We start from the raw sequence: 12,227 nt of genomic DNA on the forward strand, positions 1-12,227 counted from the left end.
CTGCCAGGTGCACAAGAAGCTGGGGGGGGACACAGCCGGCACAGCTGACCCAAACTGATCCAAGGGATATCCCACACCATATGACATCACGCTCCACATATAAAGCTGGGGGAAGAAGAAGGAAAGGGGGGTGTTTGTAGTGATGGTGTTTGTCTTCCCAAGTAGCTGTTGCATGTGATGGAGTCCTGCTTTCCTGGAGATGGCTGAACACCTGCCTGGCCAGGGGAAGTAGTGAATGAATTCTTTGTTTTGCTTTGCTCGCGCAGGTGGCTCTTGCTTTACCTATTAAACTGTTTTTATCTCACCCCATGAGTTTTTTTCACTTTTACTCTTCTGATTTTCTCCCTCAACCCACCAAGAGGGGAGTGAGTGAGCAGCTGGGTGGTGCTTAAGTTGCCAGCTGGTGTTAAACCACAACACCTTGTTAGTTAGGTACTTAAATACTTTTTGAAGGTCTCTGCTTCAGCTGCCTGTGCTGTACCAACTCATCTCATGGAAGTTAGCCATCCAAAGTACATATATGTGCATCTGATCTAGTAATCTTAACTCTCTGTGTAGTCCAGGGAGGGAGACAAGTGTTTCTGTGTTATGTCTTACTTCATCACAAGGCAGGTGTACACATCACTTGACTTACTTTTGACATTAGAAATCTCTGTTTCTACCCATTGATGATAAAGGAAGCCTAGACAGCTAGCTCAGCTGTAGACTTCTAAACTGTAGATTTCTGTAGTTCAGAGGAGATAAATCCTATCTCTGAAGTGTTACTGAAATTCCAAGGGATTATGCTTGTTTATATTCTTAAGTGCTATGATATGGTTATAGTTGGGGAATGTTAAAAAGTTCTAAAATATTTTTCAAATCATTCATGTTATTTGGCTTTGGAGAATTTATGATGTGATTCTAGAAGCTGAAATGATTTAAAACAAATTGTTTGAAGAAATAAATCATGTTATGTTTTAATCAAGTTTTCCTGTGCTTTTGACATGATGAATTTTAAATATTTATTATCTTCAGTATCATTTTAGCATCTTGAGTCCATTTAAAAAAGAAAGAAAAAATATGCTGGAGGTATTGTTTAGGCTTGTGGCAGTAAAACCAAGTTTTTCCCTAAGTATGTCAACATTATGTACTTTTGTGTCTTATGAGTACAGGTTGTTTAGAGATGACACTGTGGAGTAGCCTTGGTTCAATACACATTTTTACAATAAAAGCTGCTTAATTGGAACACAAGACGTACTTCAGTTCATCTTGATTATGCAGCTCTCCCATTACCATTATTGTATACATGAAAGACAGTATTATGTTAGGCATACCAATTAAATCAAGTTTATTTTATTGTTGCTTAATGTTACGGCCTTATGTATGTGCAGCTCAGCCCAGTTCCACTAGAGCACTCGCATTATTTTGTGACCCGTATTGTGTTCCGTTATAATGGGTTGATATCTCGAATAGCATTGAACAATGCTGTTGTGTGATGCAGAATGAGGTTACAAAGATGTGGGTAATGTTTTCGCCTTTATCTGCAGTGTCTAATTGACAGACTAGTTAAAGTAAAATTCATGGCAAAACCCCCTGTTTTTCCTGTTAGCTTGTGCCATTAAAGACTGACCATACACTTAAATTTAGAAGGAAAACCTTTTTTTTTTTTTGATTTATTTAGGACTGTCTGAAGATTTGTAGCTGTGTAGTAGTGGTGACTGGCAATTTGTTTCTGTCCTGACAAATCCTTTTATATATCCCATCTATTTCAAATCTGAAGAAAACTGAGCCCTTGAACGGCCTGGAAGTTAAATGAGTTACAGCCTATTTTGTGTCTTACTCTATTAATTTTTAAAATGTTCAATCTTAGATGGTAATGAGTTGAATAACAAATAAATGTCCTGTTGTAAGCTCTAAGGTTTTGCCTATGACATTTGAAGAAGTTTCTTCTATTATTAGCCATAAATTTCATGGGCGAACTTAGTGCCTAAGGTGTACAATCCTGTGACATGAGTATTATTCAAATGCTGAATTATTTCAAACAAGTTTAGGTTTTGGTTTTATTTTGTGGTGCCTTATAATTTTAAATCTCAGTAGAACTTATCCCCCTTCCCCCATCACTCTGTGACTTCCCTTTTTCCAAGGTCAGTCAGAAAACTATGTAGCACTTGGAAAGGTAAATTATCTAATCTTGTTCACTTCCCTTACCACAGAACACCCCCAAAAGACTTGTTAAAAACTCTAAACCTGAGGATTCAGCTGTGCAAACTGAGTAGGCCACCCCTTGATGGCCGGGTGTGACACATGCTGCTGTTCCTCTGGGTAGAGGAACCCAGGGCTGGCTGAGAGATGCCAATGAGTGTGGGCCCAGGAGCAGGCCCACCCAAGGCTCATCCCAAGAACACTGGGTTTTTCCTCAGGGAGCATTCCATTTTGATCTGATTCCAGACTTAATTGTACCCCTTTCTAGGTTAATCCTGTTTGGGAGGCTGATTCCTCTGGTTCACATGTACTGATGTAAAGAATAATGAAGTGATCACCCCTGCGCTTGTGTTAAAGACAGAAAATCATTGTTATCCCTGTCAGCCTGTTGTTGACACTAGTGCAATTCTGGCATGAGGTAAAAAAAAACCGGCTAGCATCCAGGAGTATTTTTTTTTTTTCCTCTTGAGACTTAATTTGGTGTTGTGTTCAGCAGCGAAGGCAACTGCTGTGCACTCAGAGACTGGGCTGTTCAGTTGTGTGTAGTTAACAGTGAAAAAAGAAACAAGAGGTAAGAGCAGAAAAGCATCTTCTGATGGCTAAGGGAGTGCTAGGGGAGGAAGGGATGCTTTTGCGCCGGTAGTGGGCTCAAGAAATTAACTTTGTTTCTTGAAGATGCCATGTGTTTGACCTCAACTTCCAGACTTTGACAACGTGTTATCAGTATGAAAGTGGGGACCCCTAACTAGCAAGGTGCATAAACAGCCCTCTTGTGGGGTTGCAGGTTTTTTGGAAACAGTTTTTATAGGTTGTTAAGATGACCTTAATGAATGGTTTAAGTTTAGATGCAAGTTTCATGGCTTTAGTGGATGTTTTCAGTGTTTTAATAAAAATTATTTTAATTATTCAGGGTTTTTTAACCAATAATGTGAAACCTTTGACCTTTGTAATGGAGTTAAATATGTGAAGTTTCTGACTGAGAAGAAAACAAACTAAAAAGGTTGTAATCTGAAAATAGTGGGGATTTTTTCTAATTAGTGGGAATTATTTCCTCTTCACATGTTGCAGACAGCATCAAAACAAAGGTGGGACTAGAAAGATATCTTGCTGCAGTTCATGGTGTAATAGGTGCTGCTGCATCAAATGCCAGTTGCAAAACAGCAGGAGTGGCAGGTTGGTGGAGTAGGGTAGTGTTTATGAATCAGGTTTTCCCTGGTTCTTTCTGTTACCCTGTTTATATCTAAGGTCCTCAAAGGATCTTAACACTACCTCTTAGTTCCCCTTGGTTATCAAACACAGAGCTGTACAGGACAGCTCATGACTAATTTTGTAATTATTTCAGCAGCTGAATGATTACTTAGCTGCTTTCCATGGCTAGGACCTTGGTGGGGCTGTGGGCCCTCAGTACCCTCTCCCTGCATAAGAGGTAGAAGGCTGGAGCGACGTGGCGGGGTCTCTCATGTGTCGGAAATCTGGAGGCCCAGTCCTGTTTGATCGCGATTTTAGCTGATCCTGTTCTCGGAGCTCACTTCCAGTATCAGACTGTGGATTTAGGGGATTGCATAGGAAACTTGTCACTGGATGCTGTTGTTAAGGTGCCGTGCCCTGCTTCTAGCAGGGCTTACAAGGGGTTACTGGTTACCTTAACGCTGAGTAAACACACAAATGGAGCTCTGTTATCCAGTGGTTATTCTTGCTGAGTTACTTGGGTACCAGATGTGTTTTGGTGGATAATTGTTGATCCTTCCAGTTCCTGTAGGACATCATTTTGGCGTTGGTAGCTAGGGTTAGACTGGTGACTTCTTTCTGCTCTTGTCCTGGTACTACTCCTGATCAAGGCAAATTTCTGGTTTAGTTCTCAACCTTTTTTCTACCTAACCATTGGTGTCAGTTCTGTGCTGATATGAGCAAAAATATTATTGATAAAACTCTGTAGCTGCCAATATGCTTTTAGTGGAATGCATTCGCATTTGGTGGTCTTTGGTGCAGCACTTCCTGAGAGCAAGATTGCTGTGCAGTTTTTGCTAATGCACAGTTGGCCAGTATCCCCATATTTCTAACATCATCCAGTGAGGTTTTTTCTAGATTTTTTACAGTGGTTTCTGAGAGAGCAGTTGTCCCTTTACACAACTGTGGAAGAACATGAATCAACTCTTAAAACTCCTGTTTTTCATTCCACAAACTACTCTCTTCATGATCATAAAAGAAGAAATAAGAAATGGCGATAGTGACAGTAATAGAAAGGAGGTGAAAGAGCAGTATATTCTCTATAAAATCTTTATAAAATCTACTGTTTCTGGAAATACATGCATGTTTTAAACTGAGATTTTGAGAGGCCAACAGAATTTCTTCTCCAAAAACTGCTCTGATTGTGTCTTGTTCCCAAGGAGAACCAACTTTGTGATCTGTGCTGCCTTTATTTTTTTTTTTTAACAGCATCTCTACAAGTAATTATTCCAGAAAAGGAGTGATTATTTTTCTCCAGAATAAGAGGACTTCATTAAACTCACTCAGTGTAAGGCAATACTACTCTAGAAGTGAGTCTGTATAAGATGTCAAAGAGAAAAAGGCCTCCCTCAAAATCCAAATTTCATTACCTAACTGTATGTCCTAAGTGTTAAGGTGGAATGCTAGTTAAGACTTTGATTGTGTTTTAAAGCAAAATTAGGTACAATACTGTGGTTTATGTGATTTATTAGGGATACATCTCCATTAGGAAATAGCATTTTGGCATGTTGAGAGTGAAAGAACCTTTTGCTTTTCTGTGCTGTATTATTAGCATGTGCACTAAGGTTTTTGCTCTGCTTAAAATCCAGTAGTCCCCTTTAAAACAAAGTAGGAAAGTGACTCTCTTTAGTTTGGTAATAAGTAGCTAAAAATACTACTACAGTAGCATTTCACACTTCTAAATTTCCTTGAGCTGTAGAAATTCAGTCTCAACTATTTCTGGTCCTGTTCCTTGTAATACTTGTCTAATTATTAGATTCTTTTTATTGGGGATTTTTTTGGACCCTAAATCACTTGATTTAGAGTTGCGGGTTGAGATGTGTAAAGTGCCTAGTAGTAAAGTATCAGTAATCAAACAGATAACTTTGACTATTCTTTGTAATGGTATGTCATGTGAGTAGAAAAAAAACCTGAGCATGATAGAAAAGAAGGTATTGATGGTGACTCTGTAATGATAAAAGGCACCTGAACGTTCATGAAATGCTGAAATTAAGTACTATTTTCTCACACATACTGGAGTGTTGGTCCTTCTGAAACTTCTCGGAATGTAATGTAAAGCAAAATGCTAGTACTGACAAAGCATGTAATAAAGCACAAAGTGAATCTTTATTTGTCCTTTTTTAAAAGGAGGTGAATCAGAACACTTTTGCAAGTAGTCTCTGGAGATAACCAAATGATAAATGAGCAGTGCAATCCATTTTTAAGATATCTTTCTGCCTGCCTTAATTTGTGGCTCTGCTCTGTAGAGGAGCTTTGTAAGAATGAAACTTGACAGACACTGAGTGGTATCTGGGCAAAATCTCTATTACGAAGACGAGATAATCTGGGGAGCACCTTTCAGGTTCAAAGCCAAAGATTTTGGATACCTTACTGCTACTACTTAATGGAACCACATTGAAAGAAGAGTATTTCATTTCAGTCACAGCAGTTTAATTACCTATATGGTTCTGTAATTACAAAACATTTCCTTTGATGTATAAGGCAAACAAGAGTCTTACATCGGTTTGTCCCACAGAGGTGCTGATCCTTGGAGGCTGAGAGAATGAACTTCTGCTTTTTTACTGGAATTCTTAGATATGAATGGAAAAATTGATTTTTATTTTTATTTTTTACAAGGAAGATTTTTTTGCAAAAAGTACCATTTATTTAATATATAACTGCTTTAAGGAGTGGTATAGATAGGGTAAACCCTTAGAAACAGAACTGTACTTTCATTAGCTTTAAGAGTGCACTGGTGGCTTGGACTGTGGTTTTGCCCACACACAAGACAGGAACATAGTGTTTCAAGTGGAGAACAGTAGCTTGAAACATAGCTGCAGGTAGATAGCTCCCAAGGAATATTTGCAGCCGTATCCCTTGCGCCCTGTACGTTTCAAAGTGTAACTGACTGGCGTGTCTGAATTGGCAGTGTACAAGGAATGTACAGGAATTGTTTGTGCGTTTCAGAAGTATTTGAAAGGTGAAAGAAATATTTAAAGGCAGCACTTTCTGTAAGTGCCCCCAGTGGATAAATAAATATGTGATGGTTTACAATGTACTGTCCAAAGCTGAGGAGAACCAAAGGAGGAAGTCATCTTAGTGATAGCAGGTCATCTGGTTACAGGATGACATAAAATACCTATATTCAAACCTACGCTGTGACTATTTCAGAGGTACTAAACACAACTTATTATAGTGCTTAGCCTACAGTTTTCTTGGATAACAAGAAAAAAATAGTATTATGAACAATTTTCAGATGTCAAGGCCAGGACAGAAGTGTGGGAAGTGATTTTTTTTGTTATTAGTATTCTGGAAGTAGTATTTTTTCAAGAAAACAAATTGAACTACTGAATGAAAATGGTAGGGAATTAAAATCTTTGCTAATTAGGCTGGGTATTATTATTATTAATTTCATTTTTTCCTTTTCCATTCCTAGGTCCTGTGCTGTTACCCATGACATAACCATCTAGATAAATCTTTTATTCTTCTGACGCTTATAATGCCTTTTGCCCTGTCCTCACTGTTTGTAACAGAGCTGATAAAACTGTCTTCTTCACTTATCTTACTATACACTTGCATCAATTTGAAGCTGTATGTGTAGACCTTTCTGCAAGCTTGAGGCTTAATGTAGACTTAGAAGTGCAAGTGCAATACCAGGTGTCCAAAACCAGACACTAACTACAACCTTAGAAGTTTTACCTTTTGAGCACTGGGACCTTTTGGCAGATTTTCAAGAAAGCGTATATATTGTGTTTAAGCTAAGTATAAACAAACCCATATGCATTCTTCAGTCATGGGCTTAGGATTATTTTGGGGGGTAGGGAGTGAGGGCTTTTTTGAGGTTATTTTTTTGTGTTTGTTTTAGTGGACATAACGTTTGCACTTAAAATTTTGCTAGAATAAACCTGTTTGAAGTGCTTGCTATTTCCACAATTATTCTCGAACTCTGCCTGAACTTTATTGTTATAGCTGGAGCACAGCTTATGTATGTTTTATTCTCATTGTGCACAGATGCTTATATTTCTACTCTTGATGATTTAGGAATGTGCTAGAAATAAAATAATTGGTGTTACTGTTGAACCGTTTCCAAAGGTAAGAAAATACCGTGCATAATTTGCTTAATAGAGTCATAGCAAAATTACTTTTTTGTTTTCTGTTTTTCTAATGTAATAGAAATCAAAGGCGGAAGAGAAAATCAAGTGTGGTATTTGAAAATATCAAAACTAGCTTTGGCTTTTGCAATTATCCACTCAAAACCACTAGGGAAGAGTTGCAAAGAATACACTGAGCACCTTGCCAAAACTGTATCCGAACAAGATTTTGGATGGAAATTGAAAGTTGAAGCGCTGGAAGCTGAAGTTCTTCGATTACGTCAGGAACTTCTTTTGAACAAGATCTGTCCGAGATTCTGTCTGGAAAATGGTAAGTTCCTGAAATAATTTCTTACTATGTTACACTTCAAAGATGCTTAAAATCAGAATTTAAGCCTGATGTGTTGAAAGCATGAATTCTTAATATGTATAATGGGAAGGTTGGGCAGGCAAAGGACTGTATTTCTGCTATCTCTGTTAGTGTATTTAGACTGTGGAAACTGCGAATATTTATTATGACATGATAAAATATTGTGAGTCTGATATTGTAGGATTCAGGAAAGCTGTTAGGTAAAGAATATGGAAAAAACCAAATGATGAGCTCAGACAGCACTGTTTCTTTGACCTGTGCACGTGGAGTGAGGCATTCTTGCTCCAAGAGATCAATAGATGAGTTTGGAAATTAGGCAGTGGAGGATGTCTCCAGGCTCTGGGGAGACATTCCCCAAGGAGATGGAGGTTGAAATACTCTGAGCTGAAGGAGAGAGACAGTTTACTGTTGAGGGGATCTCTAAAATAAAAATGTCCAGCTAGTTGCTTTATAAGTTGAGATTTTTAGAAGGTTCCCTGATAGAAAACTTGATGAGGCTTTACTGGAATGCTTTTGTACTGAAACAGTAGCTTTTTTATTGTCTTGTGAAGATTTCTGGGTTCTAAATTTGGCTGAGAGGGCGCATGTATTAGACTTCAGTTAGCAGTCCTAATGATTTTTTTTAATAGACCTTTCTAGAGAAGTGATTTAATGACTGTTCATACTTATTGTTTGTGTGTCTGTTCTTTGCAACCTATTGAAACATGAAGTTAATTTAATAGTAAAAGTAACTTTCAAGCTACTCTTTGCAGCAGGTGTCTTAATGTTGTGAAGAACTGGTTGCATATAATGCATATGATCAGGAGAGATTTATTAACATCTAATGTTTGGACAGGATATTCTAATTGTGGGTTAAGTAGAACATATCAAACACTAGAAATGAAATAAATTAATCTGCAGCTTCTGTGTTCTAAGTCTAACTTTTTAAAGATTCTTCACCCCAAGCTGTTGAACTGAGCAATACTGAGATCTCACTTGCCAAAATAAGCTCTTCTAGTTGCGAGACAGACAGAGAAAAACAACTGTCTCTGGTGAATAACACCTCTTCCAAAGGATGTTAATTTTCACTGCCCTAGTCACAGTCCAGTTTCTTCAGAGACCTCAAATGTGATAAATCTGGTATCATTTCAGATTTCTACAGCTGCGTTAAATTTTCTGTGCTTTCATCATTGTCTGTACAGGTAAATAGCAGGCTTACTCTACAGTTTATAGTTCGCTTGACCCGTTGCGATATTCACTAATATGCGTATGGTGAATTGTCCACAAAGGATGTCTCTCTCCATTCTGCGAGCAATAGACTGAGTGGCTTAGAAGAAGTCCCACGGTTCCCAAATCACTTCAATAAGCTGTTCTTCATAGATAGTTCTTTTCATTTTTGTATGGTCTCAGCAGCCTGTCCAAATACCTTGAGCAGCTGACCAAGCTTCATTTTTCAGTGAAGTCAAACTTTAATTTCAGTCTATGTTTAGCTAATGGAATCATAAATAATAGTAGAGGTATGTGGTATCTACAGTCCTTCTATATTACTTCAGTTTCTCCAGGGTACAAAACCAACACTGTACTAATTTGAAGGATTAGTGTGTAGCATTACACACTATTTTCCCTTCAAATGTTTGTTTATGATTTCACTGTTGATAAACCTGTTAGACAGAAAACCTTCTGACATTTGAAATAGCTATGGAAGTTTACCTCAGCCCCACCTGCATCACATGCTGTTCAAGAGGAGTAAGGCATAGTCTTCCCCTTTAGTTTCTCTGAATTGCATGGGTGTAACAGAACAAAAATACGTGGGAAATCTGAACTGTATCATAATATCTACTTCTTCATACAGCTTTTCTGTAACATTGAAAGGACACTTTTGAGCTCTTGAAGTCTGAGACAGCCATTTTTTGTAATATTTCTTTTGACTGTTTTGGGGTTTTGTTGCTGCTTCTCCCCCCTGCCACCCCCAGCTCCCCCCTCCTTAAACCTTGGTATTGCGTGAACTCTTCTGATAATGGATTTGAGCCATATGTTATTTTGGAAAGATGTTCTTCATCAGACGGATGTAACTGGTGAGTGAGCATTCATGGTTACAGTCACATTGGAGACAAATGCTCAGTCTCTTGCTTTTGAGTAAAGAAAGATTGTTACTGATACCTGATGGGCTATCTGTTGGTGAGATCTCTGCACTCTTCTGATGATCCAGCTGATGATGTATATTAAGAGCAGAGCACCTGTAGTTGACATGCACAGAGGGGTTGGACTAGATGACCTCTAAAGGTCCCTTCCAACCTAAACCATTCTGTGACATTTAGAGGAAGATGGTCGTGGAAGCAAAACCTACCTGAAATAGGGGCTGCTCTACCACTGACGACATCTGCTCTCTTGTATGTTGTGCTAGTTTTGAGATTTTTTCAAGCCCATGTTGATTAGAAGTTAAGCATTGGCTACTGCTGAGATAGGAAGGTTCAAGGAGCTTGAATCTAAGTTGAGGGGAAAAGTGGTATACGTGGTGTTCCATCCTATTCACCTGAAGGCTACTATAGATCCATCAAGCCATTGTTACTGTTTGTTGTTGATGGTATATTGCACAAGTTTACTACCTAATATCACACCAAAGAAGTTCTCATTAGGGCTGAGGATAACTGGGCTTGTTCTTAGGGCCAGGTAATCTACAGATATGTATTCTTTTCCTTCTCCGTTCATTTCTCCAGCCTTATTTTTGGAGTTGGTGTTCTGCTTAAAACAATGCGACCTCTTAAAAGAATTCAAACTCTCAGCTTTTCTTTGGCTTTCTTGTGTTCTGCTTAACAACTCTATAGATGCAAGAATACCAGAGTTCCACAAATTCCACCACTGGAAAATCTCGAAGGATCAGATACTGCGTTTGTGTCTGCTGCTCCCTATTGAGAGCTGAAGAGTAGAGTCCTTCAGCCAAGATTTCCTTTGCAGCTGTATCTTCCCTGCTCTGCATTCTGAGTGTGAGAGCTTTCTTCCACCTGCTGTTTGTAATAATAGTAGTAGGTCTTTAGGAGGCTTCAGGAATGATTAGAGACTGTCCGTGGAGTTTTATTTCCCTGACGTGAGAAATTTGTAAGCTCTTTGAAGCTGATGCCTGTTCTCCTTCTCCACATAAAGTCACACACAGTATGGATGCACAAGCACATGAGGGAGAAAGAATAAAGTATCTGTTCTTGAAGATATGTTGTCTAAATTATTTTTGTCTCATCTCACTAGTTCTTTGTCCTCAGAGACCCTAAAAAAGTTTGGGTTCCTTGCTGATGGGGAGGAATATGCTTTGCTACAGGTGAACTGTTTGGTAGTTTGGGTTGTTACAGTTTAATGTGTTGTTTAGAAAATTGCTGTGGTATACATTCCCTGACTGTGCTGTGTTTTGGAAGTTCCTATATTGATTTTATGTGCAGCTGTCTTTCTGAGTACAAGGACAGTGGTATTCCTTTTACGTAGTGGTGCTTTTGGCTGCATGCCAGCCATCCAAGGAGGAGAAGCAGATCTTTTTGTAATTGTCTGTTCATTATTTTTCACCTTACCAGTATTGTCCTGACAACTATGCCCATGGGTAGAAAAAAAATCAAATTTCATATTTAGTCAAAGTTTCTGGCCTTTCTTTGATTCAGATAGGAATTTCAGAGAGGAGGAGAGAAACTCGTTGGTGTTTTTCCAAGTATAAGAATATAAAATATTTGAGCATTCTGTTGAAACTTTGCTTTAGAACTACATGAAAAGCCAAAGGGTCTTACAAAACATTGGTGAATTGATAGATTCATGGATTGAAGCACCTGCCATCTAAGACAAACTCATTAGCTGTTATCAGCTCATCAAATCAACAATCATATTGTTTCTTGGCAGCCTCTGTTAAAGAGATCTGAAAAGCCTGCAGCTGTTACACCAACCTAAGAAGGCATAAATGCAGTACTCTACCCTTTTGTTGCCAAGCACGTATTTTAGGAATGACAATTTAGAGGATAGATGTTTATTGCCTTGGTTGCTTTAGGCTGATACTCTTGAAAGGTTCCAAATCAGTTATTCAGGGTATATTTTTAGCAAAACTAGTATGGAGTATGTATTCTCTCTTCCTTAGCTTTACCTTCAATCTTGTTTCCAATTATTCCCTTCTTATGCAGTGGATAGGAATTTACTGAACCGCTTGCTCTTCTAATAATAATAAAAAAACCCAGATCCCCCCCCCTTTATTTTTTTTTAACATTTAGTTTATTCTTCCTTTTATAAATCATTTAGGCAAGACTTCATCTGCCATGCCCTGAAGTCCCCTCCTGTGTTCTAGGCCTCCACAGTAGCATATAGCTGCCAGCCCGCTCTACCATAGTGCATGTATATGTTTAGGGAAGTGATCAACTCTGAGTCAGAATGTGATT

General features: G+C 38.4%; 1 protein-coding gene across 1 annotated transcript in view; it reads left to right on the forward strand.

Annotated features, from left to right (window-relative positions):
• The window catches only part of MEI4 (meiotic double-stranded break formation protein 4), an 82,793-nt gene that overhangs the window by 3,045 nt on the left and 67,521 nt on the right, over positions 1-12,227 (forward strand). The window contains exon 2 of the mRNA XM_075087128.1: positions 7,561-7,809. Within this exon, the coding sequence (XP_074943229.1) occupies positions 7,561-7,809 (249 nt within the window). The remainder of the gene's footprint in view (positions 1-7,560; positions 7,810-12,227) is intronic.

This window comes from Phalacrocorax aristotelis, chromosome 3, assembly GCF_949628215.1.
Source record: "Phalacrocorax aristotelis chromosome 3, bGulAri2.1, whole genome shotgun sequence".
NCBI lineage: Eukaryota > Metazoa > Chordata > Aves > Suliformes > Phalacrocoracidae > Phalacrocorax > Phalacrocorax aristotelis.